This window comes from Sapajus apella, unplaced genomic scaffold, assembly GCF_009761245.1.
Source record: "Sapajus apella isolate SASKATOON/1434 unplaced genomic scaffold, GSC_monkey_1.0 scaffold76, whole genome shotgun sequence".
NCBI lineage: Eukaryota > Metazoa > Chordata > Mammalia > Primates > Cebidae > Sapajus > Sapajus apella.
In genome coordinates, this window is record NW_022437016.1 from 9,144,486 (window position 1) to 9,167,921 (window position 23,436).

General features: G+C 40.2%; 1 protein-coding gene across 5 annotated transcripts in view; it reads right to left on the minus strand.

The window, feature by feature from the left end:
* The window catches only part of DENND1A (DENN domain containing 1A), a 545,539-nt gene that overhangs the window by 492,785 nt on the left and 29,318 nt on the right, over positions 1 to 23,436 (minus strand). For all 5 annotated transcript variants that reach the window (XM_032251630.1, XM_032251634.1, XM_032251629.1 and 2 more), the window contains exon 2: positions 1,965 to 2,035. In XM_032251630.1, coding sequence (XP_032107521.1) covers positions 1,965 to 2,006 — 42 coding nt within the window. In that variant the 5' untranslated portion in view covers positions 2,007 to 2,035. The remainder of the gene's footprint in view (positions 1 to 1,964; positions 2,036 to 23,436) is intronic.

The following is a 23,436-nucleotide window of genomic DNA, read 5'->3' on the forward strand; positions in this document are numbered from 1 at the left end:
GAGCCGAGATCCTGCCATTGCACTCCAGCCTGGGCAACAACAGCAAAACTCCGCCCCAACCACCATGCCCAGCAAAAAAAAATATTTTTAGTAGAGACATATATATATATATATATATATATATATATATATAAATTAGCTGGGCGTGGAGGTGGGGGCCTGTAATCCCAGTTACTTGGGAGGCGGAGGAGGCAGGACAATCACATGACCCAGGAGGCAGAGGCTGCAGTGAGCCAAGATCACATCATTGCACTCCAGCCTGGGTGACAAGAATGAAACTCCATTTCAAAAAAATAAATATATAAAAGTTCAAAAACTGTAAAAATAAAGAAAGGCATTGTCTATGGAGAGAGGAATTAGATGGCTGAAATAGTAAGTAGTATAAAGGCTATTCACTTTGTTAATTTTTCCATCTCATTTGTACCTTTCAGATTTTATTCATATTAAAAAATTAATTTTAACTTTGGAAACAAAATCCTAGAGCACTGAAAGGGGAAAACGTTAGCAACTGTAGAAACAAGAAAATGCTTTGTCCTTACGTTTATCTGTCAAATCACAGCCACTGTCAAATGGTAATGCTGTAAAGTCAGCCTATGAAGTGTTCCTCCATATCCAAACCAGGGAACTGAGAATTCCATTTGAAACCCAATGGTCTCCACGTACAATAAGAGGCATACCTTAACAAAGATGATACAGTTCTACTTCCAGGACAATAATAAATTTGTAATGTGTTTCTTAGCCTTCATTCGATAATCCAAAAGGCAAAGCACAGTTATTAACGTTTGCTATAAAGGAAAACTCACTCATTTTCATCAACTACCGGTGGCATTGTGCAAAATCCCTGCAGGTGACATGGAGAGATCGGTACAGTATGGTCACCACCCTCAAGGAGTCAACTTAGCAGAGCAAAGAGGACTTAAGACAAAAATCCTGGCTACTGCACTGTAGCTATATGATTTTGGTAAGTTACTTCACCTACCTGGGATTCTACTTTCTCATGAGGATGCCACCCAACTACCTTTAAAGGTTGCATTATAATGACTGACATATGGCCAGTATGTGGAATAACAACAACAGGTATCCAATGAACGGTAGCTATGTTTATAATTATTACAATCTAATTAAAATAAAAGACAATATGCTCAAGGTTATGAAGCCAATTGAGAGCCTACCACTGGAATGCTGATAACTCAAGTTTCTAATCCAAGAAAATTCATCGTCTTTACACACCAAATAATAATAATACATGCAGGTGTTTTCGTGTGTGGACCAAGAGTCCTTAACATACCTTTGGCAAAATGTATCACTCTCTTAGTCACCAAGAAAAAGAACACTAGATCATAAGGTTATTTTTCTCATTAACCAAGAAAGATTTTAGGTCAAGAAGTGATACATGCTGCCTGCACAAGACACCCTGGTCTTACCTAGGACCCTCTTGTCAAGGAATACATATCCAAATTAGCCAAAAAGCTAAAGCCAGTGGAGGTGTTTCCTTCAACTAATTTCCAACCTTCTTTGCCAGCAGGCATTAAATTTATTAAATTAAGTCCAAGCATCTCCTTCTAGATTAGTGGCAGAGAATTTTCTTTGTATTATTTTGTATCCTATAACCTAATTCTACCATTAGAATGGTAGACGAGAGGTGAAGCCTTGCTCGTTAGCAAGGTGACAATATTTCACACTAAATAGTTGACTTCCAGGCACTTGTGAAAGATGCACACCAAGACCCAATAATTACAATGAATAAGGCCATACTTCAAGCCTATTATACTTGAACTCTTAATTCAAACTATTCACTGTGTTCTCCTCCTCCATTCTTCCTAGGATAATGTGGGCATGCATAAAAGGAAAAAGGCACTTATACTTAAAGACAACAGTTTACTCATATTCACATATTATCTCATGTGCATGGCTATGTCAAACAATAAGTAACACACCATATCATAATCAAACATGCAAAGTACCTGAAAGAGTGCCACCTGTCCTGGGATAGGCCACTTCAACATATACTTCAAATGTAGTCTCTGGATTCTGCCTACAAAAGAAACAGATCATGATTACTGACAAGGATTGAGGCAGCATGGTATAGAACATGTGGGCTGTGGTATTAAACAGATCTTCATTAAAATCATTAGCACACAGCCTAATGGCCGTGGATCTCTGGAGAAGCTAATCTATTTCTCTGAGCTCATGCCTTCCTAAACTACAAAATGAAAACACCTAACCATAAGAATTACTGTAAAGCTTAAAATATATATATGTAAGTATACAGGTCAGGTGCAGTGGCTCTATTCCTGTAATCCCAGAACTTTGGGAGGCCAAGGTGGGAGGATCACTTGAGGCCAGGAGTTCGAGACCATCCTGGGCAACGTAACAAAAACGCTGTCTCTACAAAAAATGCAAAAATTAGGCAGGCATGGTGGTGCACACCTGTGATGCAAACTACTTGGGAGACTGAGGTGGGAGGATCACTTGAGCCTGGGAGGTGGAGGTTACAGTGAGCTAAGATCACACCACTGCACTCCAGCCTGGGTAACAGAGTGAGACACTGTCTCAAAAATAAATAATAAAATAAAATTACACACACACACACACACACACACACACACACACACACACACTTGTCTAGGCATGATGTCTGGCACATAATAAGCTAGCCATTACTATGGTTTTACAGATGTCATATTTCCAATTTCCAGAGCTGGATCACCAAACCCAAAGGTAGAAATCTGAGGAAACTCAGACCAAGGCAACGCCAGCACAAAGTAGCCCTTTCCTCAGTATATTCCAGGATAAAACACGAATATGACAAAACTCACCTGTGTATTTACAGGTTTTAAAGACTTAAACAAGAGGAAGAGTGTACCTCACTAAACTACTGTGAAGACAAGATGCCAATCTAAATGTAAGATACTGTTTTCACATAGTTATATAACCTTGGGAAGTTCACGATCTTCAGGATTCCAATGGGCCTTCACCCGTATTGGCAATGGTTAAGTATATGCATTTTCATTATTATACTCTTTTACTTTATTTCGTAATAGTTTATAAGTTAATTTGTTTATTTATTTATTTAGAGACAGAGTCTCAATCTGTTGTCCAGGCTGGAATCAATGGCACAATCTCATTGCTTGAATCTGGGAGGCTGCCTCCCGGGTTCAAGCAATTCTCCTGCCTCAGCCTCATAAGCAGCTTCGATTATAGGCACACACACACCACCATGCCCAGCTAATTTTTCGTATTTTAGCAGAGACAGGGTTTCACCATGTTGGCCAGGCTGGTCTCAAACTCCTGACCTCAAGTGACGTAGCTGCCTCAGCCTCCCAAAGTGCTGGAATTATAGGCGTGAGCCACCACACCTAGTCAATAGTTCATAAATTTTTAAAAGACCACAGAACAGAATGTTAATGGTTAATTCCAGATAATAAGAGTACTGTGGTCATATTATTTTTATATTTTCTCTTTTATTTCAAAACTACCATAAAAAGATGTTTCCAGATGAAATAAAAATCATTTAGCAGAAGAAAATGTTATACTTTCAATATCTATAATTTAATCCTATTTTAAATCTGACAACAAGGATGAGGTAAGAAACTTTCTGAGTTGCATAATCATGTCTAAGGAGTTATTTACATCAAATAAATACTTTTAATATGCCCAGTGGCATCTACTTTTCAAAATAGCAATCTCAGTTCTCTCATTTCATTGTCGTCATAATCCTGCGAAATAAGTGTGTCAGGCATTACTCTAATCATACAAATGAGCAACCTCAGGCAAAGGAAGTCTACGTGACTTGCCTAGAAACATGGCCAGGACCAGAACTCACACCTCCTATCCTCAAATCCTGTTTGACTTAATTCTAGGATGAATTTTTCCCGCACATTTTCACATCTCTTACGACCAATAGCATTTTACAATTCTAAGAGGCAGCATTTTTTTCTAATACCTTAAATAATGGTTTATATTATAAATAATGGCATCTTTCAATAAAAAAAAAATGGTAATACTCCCTCTACTTCCTTAGGAGGGGAAAGAAAAATGTGTGTTTTGTGAATCAGGGAACTACTTATTTTGGGGGTGAAGGACTATCATTTCTTCCCTGAAGAGAAATAGGGGCTTTTGCTTTCAAGTGCCTATAGCAAAGAGCTGGCTGCTCTAAAATCCAAGGTATTTAAATACACCTTGTCAAACAGAGTTATTTTTAAAATCAGACATTAAATCAGAGTATCTTACTTTAAAAAAAAAAAAAAAGGAAACTGAAGTTTCAAGAGGACCTTAAAAATGGTTATGCTCTTTTTTCCCTCCAATAAGGTACGAAATGACCTTGGCATCTTTGGCACCAAATATTTGTGGAAAATACTGTATACAAACATCCCTTTCATTCAAAAGATCTCAAGGTAGAACAATCTGATGAAAGAAAGGGAAGTTCTAAGGTCATCTTTCATGAGTAATAGGCAGTATAATGTGAGAGCATCAGAAAGATTCTTCCTGAAACCTCAAAATGTCTTTCTTAAGCCTAGTTTGCAACTGGCTGAATTTCATCTCAGAATTTCATTCCTTTGGATTAATATAACAGTAAAGTGTGTTCTTCAGGACCCTAGGACTTCATGGAGGTTCTTTAGAGTTCCCCACATTTTTACTCAAGTTTCCATTTTAAATTTATTTTTACGCATTTTAAAAATTGAAATAAAATAAGCACACAAAGGTGTTATATACAAACTTTAAGACACAGGGATGGCAACACATTACCCTGTGACACAGGGTGTTTTGTACAGCCCTGCTACCTAAGTGAAAAATGGCCTAATGGTATATATACTCATTGCTGCTCCTTCCTTTCTCGATCACACTCCAAACAAGATTCTGAACCCACCACATCACTGAAACAACCTGGTCAAAGTAACTACAGACCTCTCCATTACTAAAATGTATTTAAATGCTCAATTCCCAGTGCTCATCTTACTCAGCCTCTCAGGAGCATTTGATAGTTGATCCATTTGCCCTCCTCCTTGAAAGACTTTCTTCCCTTGCCTTCCAGGATGCTGCTCTCTTTTGGTCCTCTTTCTACCTCACTGGCTACTCCCCTCTGCTAATTCCTTCTCAGGTCAGCTCTCCTACTGCCTCTGTCTCCACTCATGACTTAGATGAGCTCATTCAGTCTCCAGGCTTTCATTACCATGCAGACAAGCCCCAAAGTCATGTCTCCAACCTGACTACTTTTTCCCTGACTCCGGACTCCCTTATCCAGCTGCCTACTCAACATCCCCACTTTGCCAGGCATGGTGGGGGATGCCCAGCTCTGGAGAGGCTGATACAGGAGGACTGTTTGAGGCCAGGAGTTTGAAACCAGCCTGAGCAATATAGCGAAACTCTGTCTCATAAAAAAAAAAAAAAAAAACCTCTTTGAACATCTAAGAAGCATTTTTAATTTAATGTACCATATTTTTCTCCCTCAGACCTGCATCTCCGGAACACTACTAGTTGCTGAAACTAACAAAACTTAATGTCATAATTGACTCCCCTGTTTCATATGCCACAGTCAACCAGTCAGCAAATTCTACTGATTCTACCATTAAAACATATCAGAATCTCAACGTTTCTCAGCACCCCCAAATACAACCATTCTCAGTAGATCACCATCATAGCACCTTGATTACTGTAACACCCTCCTGACAGGTCTCCCCACTTTCTTCCTTGTCCCTCTAGAGTCAGATCTCAAATTTAACAGCCAGTAATCCTTTTATTCTGAAGTTCTGGTTATGTCACTTCTTTGCTCAAATCTCCTAAAAGCTCCCCACATCATTGAAAATCAAGTCAAAGTTGTAGTCCTGGAGCTGGACACTGGTAATGGTTGCCCCACAATACGAATGTACTTAATACCACTGAACTGTACACTTGAACCGTGGTTAAGATGGGAGTCTTATGTGAATTTTGCCACAATTTAAACAAACATGCAAACAACAACAACAATAAAACAGGGTGGCAGTCCTTAGCAGCATCTACAAGGTCCTACATGACCTGGCCTCTGCCACCTATCCAACTTCATCTCATACCTCTCTCCCCTCGCCCAATGAACTCCACAATGACCTTCTTCCTGCTCCTCAAACACACCAAAGTCCCACCTTACAGTCCTTTATATTGACCTTCATACAGGTGGCCCTTCTTGGCATTCGAAACTCAGCTTATAAGTGACCTCCTCAGGAAGGCCTTCCCCAACACACACTCTATCACCTAATTTTAACTCTCCACATTATACCTGTCACAATTTTGGTTTACAGTCAGTTTCCTTTCTCTAAATGTAAGCTGCTAAAGAGCAGGGATCTTGTCTATCATGTCAAGGAGTGTTTCCCTGGTGACTGGCACACAGCCAGTGCCACCTAAATGTTGGGTAGAAGGAATAAAGAAAAGAGTTGCCTTCCTGAGGTCTAAAAGATTTCAATAAATGATGGGTGTGATCATCCAGTTCCAAGATTCTCAAACTTCACCGTGTACTATAATCACCTGGAGGGCTTAACTAAAAGATTTCTATTCCCATCCCCAGAGTGTCTCAGGTAGGACCCAAGAATTAGTATTTCTAACTAGTCTCCAAGTCATCCTGATGCTGCTGGCCCCATGACCATACTTTAAGAACTACCAGTTAAGGGGAAATTCTTCCAAATAATTTAGAATATACATCATAAACATAGGGGATACCACAATAATCCATTATTTCAATAGTGCTTTTGCAATAAAAGATAAATTTCAAAGAAAAAAGGCATTTGTAGAAACAAGGAAAGTTATTCCTTTCTTCTACCACTATCCATAGTTACTGCCTCACTCTAATGAGTCATAATAAAGCCACCTTAGATTCTTACTTAGTTCAAACAACTGGCAGAGTTCTGTTCTGTTACATGGAGCCAAGGATGATTATGACAGTCTCAAAAAAAAGAAAAAAAAGCTGACTAGAATGCTAAAAACAAATTGGTCTATAATTGTAAGTTATGATCATGCTTATCCATGATCATTTCCATGTTGCCTTATGGAAGAAGTGGTGACTAATGTTGTGACAAGTTATGTAACACACCAACAAATATACATAAGGTATTTTAAGGGCCAGGGAAGCCAACTCAGATAAAAGCATTCTCTATTTCTCTGCAAATAAAATAAAAATAAAAAGTGCCTTGTCTAAATGCAAATAGCCAAGCAACCCTTACTTAGTATTTTCATTAAGCCTGTAAACAACACTATAACAATTTCCAGAGGCTCTCTGGGACCACCTTGAGATTGCTTATCCCTCCATTACTCTTCAAGATGCTTAATGTTTTCAACTTCTTGGCTAAAGGAACTGAAAATCCTATTTCTGTCCTATTAATACTCACTGCTAATTTGGTATATGTAATGATGCTGAGAATGCCACATTCAGAGCCAATTTTCCAATATGGACGCAAGTTTTCCCAGAACACTTCATGATACATCTTAAGATATTACCATGGAAATGTCCCGGTCCTGCCATGATATCCCATTATTAATTGCCTCATTCTCCTGTAGACTTCTAACCCTGCCTACCTGCCAAGCATTTTCTTTTGCCTCCCACCTCCCATCTCCTGCAGTCTTGCACCCTACAATCCAGCCATACAGAACTACTTGTAGCTCTCTAAGCAAGCCACGCATGCATGCCCTAATTCTACGACAATTGTACCATTTCTATATGGCTAACACCACTTACTGTTTCCTAGGTGCCAGGCATGATCCTAAGCACTTCACATGTATTACCTCAGTTGGTCTTCAATAGCCCTGCAGGTAATATTACTCCCAGTTTAGACATGAGGACACTGAAGCTCACAGAGGATAAATTAGCCAAAGACAAAGAGACCAAGCAGCAGAATCAGCATGGAACTAACTCCAAAGACAATGACCACTTTATTATTCTACATTATTCAATTGCTCTTTCGCCAAGAACAGTCTTTCCAGCCTTTTCTACTTGATAAACTCATTCATCAAGCCTCAGCTCAGGCACTTCCTCCTAAGAAATATTACTGTTCAACAACCCTCCCACCTTCCCCTGAAACACACACACACACACACACACACACACCCTCACAACACACACTCTCTCTCTCTCTCTCTCTTACAACCTAGACTGGGTTAAGTGCCCACCCCTATGCTCCTAAGGCACCTTGTGCCCTGTGCTTCCAACTCTCCAGGTTCTCATGATATTCAACCCTGGTACAACTACAATTACCTGGGGGGCTTTTAAAAATCCTGCCTAGTCTATACAGCAGACCAATTAAATCAGAATCTCCAGGCACTGATATTTTTTAACTCCTAAACATATTCCAAAGTACAGCCAAGATTGAGAACCACTGGTATGTCTGAGATAAAATGTAATATTTTCTTCCCCACTAGACTGGCAGCTTCTTGAGGATACCAACTGTGTCTTCTCCTAACCCTAGTCTGTCACCTGGCACAATAAATGTTTCATGAATGAGTTTTCCTCCAACGTCTGACATGTTACCAGCTCCCACTAATCACTTCTCTTTCTTTGACAAGAGGTAATTTACAGAATACACATTGCTTACACCTATTACTCTGTAAAGATGTTTTCCTTTGGAGTTAAAGGTCTCAATAAGTCACACCTGCTGACAACAGTCTCAGCTCTTAAATACAGAAAAATGACAAATACAAACAGCTAAAACATTTTGAAAGAAGGGAGGTCTGCTCGGTTTTTGACTCTGGGAGAATGAAGGCGGACAGTAAACCAACAGAGCATTTCTATTCAAGATCTCACTGCTGAACACAGTTCTCAGTGATTCACCAGAAGGGCCGTGCTCAGTGCTCATGCTTTTTTTGTTTTTTATTTTAAGATGGAGTCTCACTCTGTCGCCCAGGCTGGAGTGCAGTAGCACAATCTCAGCTCACTGCAACCTCCACCTCTCAAGTTCAAGTGATTATCCTGCCTCAGCCTCCTGAGTAGCTGAGCATGGCATCCACCACCATGTCTGGGATTTTTGCAATTTTAGGAGAGACAGGATTTCACCATGTTGCCTAGGCTGGTCTTGAACTCTTAGCCTCAAGTGATCTGCCCGCCTCAGCCTCCCAAAGTTCTGGGATTATAGGTGTGAGCCATCACACCCAGCCAGGACCATGTTCTCAAACTGATTGAGTACCCTCAGCTTGAAGCCATGAAATAGACAAAGGCTTTGACAATATTTGGGCAGCAGCAAAGATTAATGGCGTTTTTTTCTTTTGTTTTGTTTTTTTAAGGCATCATGCTATTGATCACACTGATGGATCATCAGCTTTTAATAAGGATCTACTTTTCTTCAATTACAATATATGAGATTAGGAGAAAAATCTAACACTAACTCCTCATAAAATGAATCTGTGCTGCATATGGTAACCATGCCACAATGGTAGGCCCTAGTCTTTTAAAGGGTAATTTAGAGCTACAGGCCTGAAACAAAACAGTTATTAGGACCCCTTACTCATTTCACAGCCTCCAAAACTTCAAACCAGCTTCAGCACAGTGTTTCCTTAGTTACAAACTTACTTGCTGAAGGGGCTGAGGTATAGTGTTTCAAAATTCATACCAGTTGAACTGTCTTAAAAGTGACGACATGGTCAAAAGAAACTGTATAGACTTCAGAACACACTAGTGAACATCACCTAATAAACACTGATTCCTTTAAGTTAGACAAACAAGCAAAAAGGTAGTGTTAAAATTTCCAACAAGTCTCCATTTGTTGCACTGAACTCTGAAATTCAAGCCTTTTTTTCCAGGCTGAAAACATTATATCAAAGGGTGCTTTCTAACCCATAACAAGTTAACACTTCCATAGGAGAATGCAGTCATTGTTGAGACGTGTTAGAGAATTAACTTAGTTGTATAATTACACAAACAAGGCGGAAAATTAACTTAGTTGTGTAATTACACGAGCAAGTCATTTCAAGACTACACTCTTCATTTCTAATAACGTTCTTAGGATCAGATTAATGAAGATACGCAGATACTGCTATGAAAAGAGTCACGAAAGTTTATCTTCCATATATCCCTACAGGAAGATTCTTAAGCTTCTAAGTATAAGCAAGGTAACTGGAGCAGGGTTAGCTGCATTCCAAGCAGAGAGACAAAGCCTGAACACCCCTCAGCAAGGTGCAGTACAACCCAGTGTTAATAAATTGTCTCATATGCTGGGCTGCAGTGTAAAATCTAGGCTTTAACCATTAATGGCATTTGCAAAGGCAATGTCTATCTCATTATCAATAAACATTTTTGACATTCAAAAAATGTAAAAACTTCCCTTTCTGAATAACTTAGTCCTAAACCTGTTAGGCAGGCAAAGTGAGGTAGATGTTCATGCTGGTAGGAGCCTAGTGTGAGATGTCAGAGTCTGGGCAGGGCAAGGAAGGCATCCCTATGAAAGGGCAATGTCTGTGCTGAGGGATGGCCTGGCATAAGATATACCATCCAACTGGATGAGGAAGGCATCTACTCAGGGAACAACATGGCATGGGAAGTCAGAACCTGAGCAGGGTGGAAGGGTATTCACGCAAAGGACAGCCAGGCCTGGGGTGTTGACGCACAGGCAGAATGAGGGGGTACCCATGTGAAGGTAGCCCAACACAGGGTGTCAGAGCTGCAGAGGGTGAGGAGCATGTCTGAGCATTAGGGCCCCCAAGAGTGGAGACCAGTGCCCAAGCAGGCATGAGGAGACTGTCTGTGCAGGGTAGGAGGAGGCTGCCCACAATGAGGGGGAATCAGAGTCTAAGCAGGGCAGTAGGGTGGGAGAGGTGGAGAACCAGCAGCAAGGCCTTGCAATGCCAAGAAAGCAAGGAGGAGGAGGAGGCAAGCATGACATGCACGTGGGGTGGGGGTGAAGAGGCCACATGCCTAATCTGAACCCAAGGCTATTTGAAGGACATGGGAAAGGCTGGTTTCTTACAGTTGAAGTTAACAGAAAACTAACATGGCTTCTACAAAGTTGGATTTGAATTCAAGATAGTGTACGCTCAAGGTTTTTAACATACATATATACAGTCACGGGTGATGAGACATATATATAACCTGATAGAAAAATAAAGTGTAAATGTAACCTGACTTTTCACACGCACATGTATTTCCTAGCTCTGTCTACTGGCAACAGCAACATCCCAACAGCAATGAGCACACTTAACTCCCAGGCCTTGGCTTCTAAATACAATTCTCCTCTAAAAGGAACCAGGGCTCCTTGGAGAAATAGCTGATTCTAGCATTAGGACAGGGAAAGTGCTAGATGAACTTGGAACATTTTTCTGTGCCAGGAAGCAAAGAAGTGCTCAAAGAATGATGGGGATACGTTGAAGGGACATGGGAGCAAGCCTGAAAGGGCTTTCTTTCCACTGGCCAAATCTGGGGCAATCTGAGCATCCAAATCAATAAGGATATTAAGAGATTTGAACCCATCAAATAAAACAGGAAACCATGAGTTCACGTGGATATAAATAAGGGAATAAATTGAAAGTTTAATGATAAATGAGATATTTACACAGTTTCAAAGAACCTCCCCTCAAAATACTGAATACAAGGGAGAAGAGAGTAACTTTCAATGTAGAAGTCTGGCAAAAACCTAGTCAAATCAAAGTGATCACCATTAGTAATGGAAGAAACTGCTGGACTGCAAAGAGCAGGGCACAGCATTACTGCTGTGACATTCCTGTCGGAGATGCTACACCTGAGGAAACATCAGACAAAACCAAGTGGAAGGAACTTCTAGAAAATATGTGGCCTTAATCTTCAAAAGTGTCAAGGTCATGAAAATCAAGGAAAGGCTGAAAATCTCTTCCAGACTAAAGGAAACTAAACAGACGTGACAACTAAATGCAATGTGTGATTCTTTTGCTGTAAAGGATGTTATTGGGACCACTAGTGAAACCTGAATGCAGTGTTAGGATTAGACGTAGTAACAAATTGACATTAACTTGCTGATTTTGATGTTTGCATTGCATGAGAAGGGAGAATAACCTTGTTTGCAGGAAAAGCACATTGAAATAGTCAAGGGTGACGAGGCATCAGGTCAATACTGTGGTTTAAACTCGAGTGTGTGTGTGTGTGTGTGTGTGTGTATGTTTTAAGTTCTTTACTTGTACTGCCAACTTTTCTATAAGAGTCTAGTTTCTGGAAAAATAATTTTTAAAATCATTCATTAAATACCAATTTCCCTGACCAAGACTTTCTCACAGGAATGACATGTGTTCAATGGAAAGAAACCCAAAGTAAACATCAGAAGGCTTGGGTTCAAATCCCAGGTAGATCCCTTACTTGTTATGGGATTAGAAAAAGCCATTTAACCTTTCAGCTTCCTCTTCTGTCAAGATATATACCTGCCCTGTTCATCTCAAAAGTTGTTTCAGGGATCAACTGAGAGAAAAATGAGAAAGTGCTTTGTAAACTAAAACGTGTAAAACTAATGTAAAGAGTATTATCACATATCATATAAAAATAAAATGGCTTCACCTTACCAATAATAGGCTTTATAAGTAATCCACATATTACTGTGTATTTCAAAGACTCAAAACCATTAAGCTTTCAAATACCATCACTAAAAGCAATCCAGAAAATAGGGAACTATCCAAATAGAAACATTAGTCTAGGGAATAAATAAAGGGATTTTAAGAACAAGGGATCAATTATGCAGTCAGAAAGAAATTCATGTTTTCCAAAACTGAAGAAGAAAAAGTCTCTCTCCTACAGAGGAAAACAATACTGAATAAATGCAATGTATAAAAATCAAAAGAGTCCAGGTGCGGTAGCTCACACCTGTAATTCCAGCACTTTGGGAGGTCGAGGCAGGTGGATCCCTGAGGTCAGAAGTTCAAGACCAGCCTGGTCAACATGGTGAAACCCCGTCTCTACTAAAAACACAAAAATTAGCTGGGCATGGTGGCACATGCCTGTAATCCCAACTACTTGGGAAGCTGAGGCAGGAGAATCACTTGAATCTGGGAGGCAAAAGTTGTGGTGAGCCAAGACTGCGCATTGCACTCCAGGCTGGGCAACGAGAGCAAAACTCTGTCTCAAAAAAAAAAAAAAAAAAAAATCAAAAGAGTCCATGGATGTACGGCTTATGCCCCTCAGTCAGTAATAAGATGAACATCTGTAAAATACTTTATGGTTACTTTGGAACTCACATATATTTCTGGAGCTGATTGTCAAAACCTTGTCGGATAATGAGATGGTGGAATTTTCCTTGTTTTACAGTAAGGGAAACTAAGGCCAGGAAGTGGTAGAACTCTAACTGAACCCTGGTTTTCAGATTCCAAAACTCATGCCTTTTCCACCACACCATGTTGCCCGTCCAAAGATTACTCACACCTGTTTAGAGTAGCTGGGGACATGGTGGGCCACAGGCTTCTCTGAGGAGGTCATGAAAAAGCTTCTCCACCTCCCTAGAAAAATGTGCTTAAATAGAATTCTTTTTACATAAAATTTTCAAGAGGTTCATGAAGCTATTTATGGAGAAATATGCAACAAGAACCCCTTGTTTCACTGATGACATGCATTTATGTTCTTATTAAACCCTCCTGCCAAACCTGTGAGAGGAAGGTTATTACCATTACCCCACTTAATAAAAGCAGGCATTCTGCAGAAGACAAGTCGTTTCTAAACCTTGTTAACATGTACTAAACAACTATGTGTCAGATATTTTTCTAAGCACTTTTCATGTATTATTTCAGTTAACTTTCCCAATAACTACTATGAAAGAACTACTATTCTTTCATAGAACTACTATTGCCATCATTCCCATTTTACAGATAAGGAAACTGAAACACAAGTTCAGAGGCTTGTCCAAGTTCATACATTGCAAGAGATAGAGCTGGAATTTAAACCCAGAGAGTGTGGCTCAAGTCTATATTCTTGAATTTTTTAAATCAACTTTATGCCTCCAACATATAATTGTATCCACAAAATTATATGTATGCTAATATACATACACTAAAATCCACTCATTATAAGTGTATAGTTCAATGAATATGCGCAACTGCATAAACCCATGTAATCCCTATTCCACTGATTTTTTTTTTAATGAATCATATTATAGGCCCAATTGTTTTTCTCCTCCACACGCCCTTCAAAAACCATAGTGTCTGGCTGTTGTGTTAGCACCTAGGGCAAATGAAAAGGCCTTCAGAACAGTGAGCTCAGGTTCTTAGCACTCCATGAGTAGTCCTTTGAGCTATCCAGAGAGCTCATAACCTGATTTCAGGAAGATCCAGAATTAGAGTGGTGCCTTCCCAGTGTCTCCCAGAAGCACTGAACTCCTCTCTCCTTCATGGTCCTGAGTTCCCTTTTCCGATAAGAACTTGCCTCTCCCTCTGCCACTGCTCCATTTGGACCTTAGTGAGTTGTCATCATAGATCAAAGTCACCATGCAACTCGTGCTCTTAACAACATAATCTACCCTATACTGATTTGGAATCTCAAATCACCTAGGAAGTTTTTAAAATCAGATTCCTGGGTTCTACCACTGGAGACTGATTCACTAGGTGGGAAATAAAGCCCAGGTATCTATTTTCTGAAAACTGATTTTCATAATCTATAGATCTATGAATCTATTTTCCCAAGTGATTCTGATCAGCTGGATTTTGGAACTACTGTAGAAAAACAGTAGCTCTTCTCAATGTGCCAAGATGGAAGACAACCTAGAAATTGTGACACTCTTTAGAAGACCTTGAAATATACACTTTAATAATAAAACATAAAATAGTACTAAATCAGATTCCAACTTATACATGCAGTAGCAGGTTATCAAAAATTTAAATAAGTGTATAACAAATTTACTGGAATCTCACTTCCAACAGAGATGGAGTAACATGAACCACATTTACCCTTCCATCTGAAACAATCAAAATTCAATTGATCCATCTATCCTTCTATCGAACAATGTTTTTCAAGAGATTAGAGAACAGACACAAAGCACAGTGATCCCTGAGAGAAGGAAAAACGTGAGCTGAGCCCTCCTATGCCCCAGCTCACCACTTCCAGAGTTTCCAGACTGTTGAGCAAGGAGAGGGAACATAAGCAAAGCCCAGCAAACACCTGGAGCTGAGAGACAGCGCTAAGCATCCAGGGAAACCAAGGCAGTTGAGTTTGCAGCATAGAGTGCTAGATTGAGGACAGCTGCACAGAGAAAGAACTCAAGAGATCCGCAAGGGCCCCCTCAAGAATATAGCTAAGAACTGAGTAGCATGTGTATGTGAGGAAATTACTTGGGTCTGCACAAAGAAGCAGCAGAAAAGATTAGAGGTAGCAGCGGCTGGCACTCACACAGGGTTAGAAATAACGTCTGTTCCCCCAGCCAAGGTGGAAAACTCAGTTCGTGGTACATTGGATAGAGTACACAGTAGAGTATTACCTGAGAAATGGGGAATAAAATTCTAGGTTGCCTAGTCTAGCCCTAGACTGAGCACAACTCCAATCCCACTTAACGAACCTTAAAAAGCAAGATTCGGCAGGAACTCATTATTTCAAAGTAACACGGACAAAAAATATGAAACAATAGTTTTCAAGACATCAGGCAACAAAGTGTAGCAATGCCTTGCAAGATGGAAAAGAATGAAGTAAGCCTATGACTGCCTCAGATTACTCCCTGAGAAAACCCAGGAATATTTATAAGAACACAAAAACAGAGGGAGAACATCAGGATAAATAGCTAATGCATGCAGGGCTTAATACCTACATGATGGATTGACAGGTACAGCAAACCACCATGGCACACATTTATCTATGTAACAAACCTGCACATGTAGCCTAGAAGGTAAAATAAAATAATAAAAATAAGTGCTGGGAACAGTGACTCACCACTATAATCCCAGCACTTTTGGAGGCTGAGACAGGCAGATCACTTGAGGGCAGGAGTTCAAGACCAGCCTGGCCAACATGGTGAAACCCTGTCTCTACTAAAAATACAAAGTTAGCCTGGTGTGGTGGCAGGCACCTGTAATCCCAGCTACTCGAGAGGCTGAGGCAGGAGAATTGCTTGAACCCAAGAGGAAGAGGTTGCTGTGAGTCAAGATCACACCACTGCACTCCAGCCTGGGTGACTGAGTAAGAGTCTGTCTCAAAAATAACAATAATAATAAAGAATAAGAATAATGAAAGGGCCAGGCATGGTGGCTCATGGCCCATGGCCATGGGCATGATGGCCTGTAATACCAGGACTTTGGGAGGCCGAGGCATGCAGATTACTTGAGGTCAGGAGTTCAAGACCAGCCTGGCCAACACAGCGAAACCCCGTCTCTACTAAAAATACAAAAATTAACCGCGCATGGTGGCAAGTGCCTGTAAACCCAGATGCTCAGGAGGCTGAGGTAGGAGAATTGGTTGAACCCAGGAGGCAGAGGTTGCAGTGAGCCAAGATCATGTCACTGCACTCCAGCCTAGGTGAGAGAGTGAGACTCTGTCTCGAAAAATAAAAATAAAAATAATACAAAACACCCAGCACCCAACAAAGTAAAATATACAACGTCTGGCATTCAATCCAAACTTATCAAGCATGCAAAGAATCAGGAAAATATGACCCCTAATGAGAAAAAAAGATGAATTAATTGTAGCCAACCCAGCAGTGACACAGATGTTTGATTAGCAGAAAGGACATGCAAACAGTTATTATACCTGTATTCCATGTGTTCAAAAAGTTAGAGACATGAAAGCTTCAAAAATGACCCACACTGAATTTCCAGAAATTAAATGTGATATACAAGACGAAAAAAACACTACTTGGGATTAACAGCAGATTAAACACTGCAGAAGGAAAAAATTAGTGAACTTGAAGACAATAATAGACACAATCCAAGACAAAACAGAAAGAGGAAAAAAACCTCAAAAGCAAAACAAAACAGAACATCACTGACCTGTGGGACAACCTCAAGCAGTCTAACATGTTGGTAATTGGAATCTCCAATAAGAAAGGAGGGGCACATTAGAAAGCTAGAAATCAACGGGGCCTTCCTCAATCTGATAAAGGACATCTACAAAATACTTGAAAGAAATAATGATCAAACCTTTCTAAATTTGATGAAAACAATAAATGCATCGGTCCAAAAGCTCAACGAACCCCAAGCACAAGAAATGTGAAAGAAAATGACTTATCATAAACAAATTGCTCAAAGCCAGGAATAAGAAGAACATCTTAAAAGCATTCAAGAAAATATTTAAAAGGTCACATTTGGAGGAAAGAAGATTAGAATGACAGCAGATTCCTTGTCCAAAATAAAGCAGATGAGAGCATCTTTTAATCACTGAAGGAAAAAACAGCCTAGAATTTTATTTCCAGAAAATATTTCAAAAGTGAAGGCAAAATAATAAAGATTTTTTCAGATATTACAAACTCTGAAAGAACCCATCACCAGCAGACCCACACTATAAGAAGTGTTTAAAAAAAAAAAAAAAAAGCCCTGTCAGATGTGGTGGCTCATGCCTATAATCCCAGCACTTTGGGAGACCGACACAGGCAGATCACAAGGTCAAGAGATCAAGACCATCCTGGCCAACAACCCCATCTCTACTAAAAATACAAAAATTAGCTGGGCATGGTGGCACATGCCTGTAGTCCCAGCTACTCAGGAGGCTGAGACAGGAGAATTGCTTAAACCTGGGAGGCAGAGGTTGCAGTGAGACCAGATTGCACCACTGCACTCCAGCCTGGCAACAGAGCAAGACTCCATCTCAAAAAAAAAAAAAGACGGGGCGGGGGGGTGGGGGGGGCAACGAAAATGATGGCAGATGGAAAGATGGATCTATACTAAGGAAGAAAGAGCATCAGAACTGGTAACTACATGAACTAAAGAAGGAAGTCTAATGATCATCTCAAAGATGCAGATGATTCATGAAGAATTTTACTAAACATTTAAGGAAGAATTAACACCAGTTCTACAAAATATCTTCCAGAAAACAGAAGAGGATAAAACACTTCCCGACTCCTTTTACAAGACCTTTTTACCTGGTAACAAAACCAAAGACAGTACAAAAAAAAGATGGATACAGGTATACACTACAGACCAGTGTCTCTCACAAATATAGACACAAAAGTTCTTAACAAAATATTAGCAGACAGAATTCAACAATGTTTACAATAACTCAGAGAGGTTTATTCCAGGGATGTAAGATTGGCTCAGTATTTGCAAACCCATCAATATAATCTACCATATTAACAGGATAAAGAAAAATCACAATTACGTCAACTGATGAAGAAAAAAAGCATCTGATAAAGTTCACGACAGAAACTTAGAAAACTAGAAATCAAGGGGATCTTCCTCAATCTGATAAAGGACATCTACAAAAAACCCTACGGTTAACATCATACTTAATGGTGAAAGACTGAATACTTTCTTTCTAGTATTGGGAACAAGGCAAGGGAACTCACCACTCCTAATCACACTGGAGAGCCTAGCCAGCGCAATAAGGCAAAAAAAAAAGGAAATAAAGGGAATATGGATTGAAAAGGAAGAAACAAAATTGTCTCTATTTACAGACAACATGACTGTCTATGCAGAAAAGTCCTTGGAATTAAAACTGAGGTTATTTCATTCTCTTTCATCTGTCTACAATTCTTTCATTTCCAAAGAATATCCTTCTGGGAATATCTCCTGGACTCCTTCCCTAATGGCATCCTAAGCCTAAACCATAGATTTGGATTGCTAAGGACATATGAGACCTAAAAAGCACAGCCATGATGTGAAAACTGATAGATTTAATTACATCAAAATTAGGAAGATCTGTTCAAAGTAAAACTTTGCCTAAAATTGAAATATTCTGTTCAATTATTTTTTTCTGTGATTTGGGAAAAATCATCCAGCGGTATTTAATTTTAACATCAACTCAGAGAACACCAATGTTTTTGAGGAACATAGCATGAGAATTGCTACAAAGCCTCCATGGCTAAGATGCAAAATAGAAGAATCTGTCTGCCAAAGAAAAAAAAAAAGGAAAGGAAAGAGAAAAAGAAGACCAGGAGTATACATCTGACAGACTGAGTCAATCAGAATCCAGAACCGAGTCATAGAGCTGGAGTCAGTCATTTGGCTTGTTCTGGAGCTCAGGCCTATAAACTCTTTCATCAAAATCACCTGAAGAACTTCCTTGAAAATACAAAAACAGGTCCTAAGATTCTGATTCAGAGGGTCTGGGGTGGAGACAGAAAAAAAAATGAAGTTCCCTGAGTGATTCTGGTGCCTAACTAGCCAGGTTTGGAAACCACTTAGTTAAGTAATATTGCTTGAAACTAAAAAGGGGTCATGTACAAACATCAAGAGCCCATTGAGAGAAGGCAGGAAGACAGGGAAGAGCCAGCATGAGTCTGCATGGTTGATCCCTGAGAGCCTAGCGGAGTCTAGAGGCTGTGGGGTGCTGGAGAGACTGAGTGTGCAACCTCAGTTCCTGGGTGTTCAGATCCAGGCTCTAGGTGACCTGCCACGGATGCCCATTCAAGTGTCTGCTCTCTCCTTAATACAAAGATTGCTAACAGGAAAGGCCGATCTTAATGTTCCTTAAGATTTTCAGCTATGGTAGGTCTGCTTACTCACTCAAGTAAACGGTAAAATACCCATTTCTAATTCAGAACATCTTTACTTTCCACATACTTTACCCCTGCTCTAGGTTTACTAATAGACGATATTAACAACAGCTATTAAAACCTATCACTAAAGGAAAAGCATCTCAGAATAACTAATCCATCCAAGTCCAGGCCCTCAGTTGCTCTCAGAGAGCTTCAAGCCCAAGTGGAAGAACAAAAAACAATCCACAGATGCACCCAGTAACCCTTCAGAGCAGAGTCAATATTAAAGCTACAAACATATACTGTAAAACAGCAAGAGGTATAGTTGAAGAAGCATGAGATCTGGAACGGTGAAAACTGCTTGCCCTGGTTATGGTACTAAACTGGCTGTGTACCTTTGAGCAAGAAAGGAGAGAGAACAGTGGTCTGGGAGGTCTGAAACATGGGCACAGGTTGACTGTCTGAAGCATGGCTTTAAAGATTTTCCTCTCTGGGACCCAATTTATTAATCTCTAAACAGATCAGTATGAAAGGTCTCCTCAGTTCCAACATCCTGTGGCTCTATCCTTCTAAATCTTTCTCCCCACTTGTAAAATAGCAAGTCAGGTTGTAAGGATTAGTATGAAGGTTCACAATTCCTGCAACAAAACATTAACTTAGGGCCAGAAGCAGTGGCTCACACCTGTAATGCCAGCACTTTGGGAGGCCAAGGCAGGGGGATTACCTGAGGTCAGGACTTCTAGCCTGGGCAATATGGTGAAACCCCATCTCTACTAAAAATATAAAAATTAGCCAGGTGCGGTGGCACACACCTGTTATCCCAGCTACTCAGGAGGGTGAGGCAGGAGAATTGCTTGAGCCCAGGAGATGGAGGTTGCAGTGAATCGAGATCGTGCCGCTGCACTCTACCCTGGCTGACAGAGCGAAACTGTCTCCAAAAACAAAAAATTAACTTAGATCGGTCAGGCATAGTGACTCATGCCTGTAATCCCAGCATTTTGGGAAGCTGAGATGGGCTGATCACCTGAGGCTGGGAGTTTCAGACCAGCCTGACCAAAGTGGAGAAACCCCATCTCTACTAAAAACACAAAATTGGCCAGGTGTAGCAGCTCATGCCTGTAATCCCAGCTACTCAGGAGGCTGAGGCAGGAGAATCGCTTGAACCCAGGAGGCAGAGGTTCAGTGAGCCGAGATCGTGCCATTGCACTCCAGCCTGGGCAACAAGAGTGAAACTTCGTCTCAAAAATAGAGATAAATAAAACATTAACTTAGATCAATCCAAATGCTAACCATCCAAGTTACAACTGGTAAGTTATTTGTCCTGAACATCAATTCAACAAGTAACTTAAGTGCATGCCTGTAGTCCCAGCTACTTGGGTAGCTGAGATGGGAAGATCATTTGAACCAATGAGTTTGGGGTCATACTGCTCTATGATGGTGATGGCACCTGTGAACTGCCACTGCACTCCAGCGTGAGCAACATAGCAAGACTCTATCTTCAAAGAAAACAAAAACAAGTAACTTAAATGAAGACATTCAGTCACTTGCTCTAGGGCAGTAGTTCTTAGTGTTGGGCTACTGTGTCTCAGAGGCCTTGCAAGGAGGGAAGGGAAATGAAAGTAGCCTACCAGATAGGCCTATTTTTAGTGTTTTATATGTCCACATTTCAAATAAGATTCCCTACAACAAAAGTTTCCAAAGCTTTAAAAACAAATATGATGGCTGGGCGCAGTGGCTCAAGCCTGTAATCCCAGCACTTTGGGAGGCCGAGGCGGGCGGATCACGAGGTCAAGAGATCGAGACCATCCTGGTCAACATGGTGAAACCCCGTCTCTACTAAAAAAAATACAAAAAATTAGCTGGGCATGGTGGTGCATGCCTGTAATCCCAGCTACTCAGGAGGCTGAGGCAGGAGAATTGCCTGAACCCAGGAGGCGGAGGTTGCGGCGAGCCGAGATCGTGCCATTGCACTCCAGCCTGGGTAACAAGAGTGAAACTCTGTCTCAAAACAAAAAAAAAAAAAAAAAAAAACAAATATGATTCACAGAACACTATATGTACAGGATTATATGTTTAACCAAAAGTGATTCAAAGAGCATTATACAAACAAAACAAGATAAACATTTAAGATAGGTATAATTATCATCCAGTTTACCAATGAAGAAACTTAGGAACAGATCAGTTAAAGTCAAATATTTAGGAAGTGAGGCATCTGGGACTAAAACCCAGGCAGTTTGGCTCCAGGGTCCATGTTCCAAACTACTATGCTATAGTTCAGCATGCCACTGCAGAGTTTAAAAAATAAAGACAAAAACACAACATATACCCCCAAAGCTCCCAAATGCATTCAAGAGTAAAAAGATAACCATTAGCATGACATGCAATGTAAGACTATTTGCAATTTAGCCTAGGTGAGACCAGACCCATCAGCTTCATCTGCCCACCACCACCTACCAACCCACATGCCCCCCACATTTTAGTCATGTTAAGCTTATCATCAGGCCTTAATTACTTACATGCCTTGCATATACATTTGTCACTTAATGCGCTACTGCAGAGGGGCTGGGCACTGTGCTAAGCTTAATTTTATATATAGCACCTCCATTTACCCATATGACATACAGTGAGAGAGGGAGGATCTATAGCACTTTACAAAAGTAGGAATCTTCTAGAAACTGAATTGCTTACCCAAAGACAAATATCTAGTAAGTGGCAGTGTATGAACTCAAACCCAGGTCTGTTCTTACCTCCTGATCATAATTTCCCCACCTAAAATGTATTCCAGCTCCTAACAATGTCCTATTTATTCAAGGTGCATCTAGAACAGCGCTTGGCAAGTAGTAGGCACTTAAAGTGATATTTGCTGAATGAATGGAAAGTGAATGAACAAATGCTTCCTCCTCTCTGGAGGCTTCTCTCACCCCCTTACAAAGCTCAGTTGCTCTCTGGACACCGTCACAAAATTGGTTTCAAAGCTCTATTATAAGGCTTCCCAGGTGGTATTCTACGCTTTCTACTTAAATGTGCATATTACCTACTATACTGGGAACTTTGTTTCACTTCACCTCTGTATTCCCAGACCCCTAACAAAAGGACTGGTTTTTAAACAAGCCTCAGTAAATTTGTTAACTGAATGAAATTCCCTGAGGAGAAGAGAGATGAGTAAGTGACTCATGATTCACATTAAAACTTCTTTTTCCTCCAGAAGTAAACAACGTTCAAAACTGTGATATACTCAAATGTGTGCTCTATAAATATTTCTAGGTTTCAACTATCATCCGAGGCATCTAAATTTAACTCATTCAACACATATTTATGAGTAATCTAAATACATACAGATAATGGCTCCTAAGGAGCTTACAACCTAGTCAAGGAGACGAAACATAAAATGTAAACAGTCAAACATGGGCTGTTTGAAATCAACAGAAATAAATGACTGGCTGCCACGAACTGATAAAAGAAAAAGCTGTGGGTTTGCAAACTGAAGAAATCATTCTGAGCTAAGGGTGTGGTCCTGATTATCAATGGATAGAATGCAATGAGGCAGTAGCAAAATGAGAAAAACAGGGACAATACAGTGTGTTTTCCATATAAAGTTAATTCAATTATAAAAACTGTCCTTAATTGGACATCATATTCTTCCTGCCTTTTAGATATAAAAAATATAATTTCTTTTCAAAAATAACAGTGACCATTTTTACGTAACAAAAAAAAATCTGTAAGTCTGTACTTTAAAATGTTCCAAACATTTGGGAACCAGTGAGCTACAGCATTCAAGAGAAGCACTATGAAGAGGTGAAACTTGATTGTTCACATTGCAGAATGAACTAGGTTTGGCTCAGTGGAGAGGAGAGAGGGGTTTTTTTTAGCAGGGGACACATTCCGAGCAAAATACAGAGGTAGGAATGCTCACACAGAGGCTGGAGAA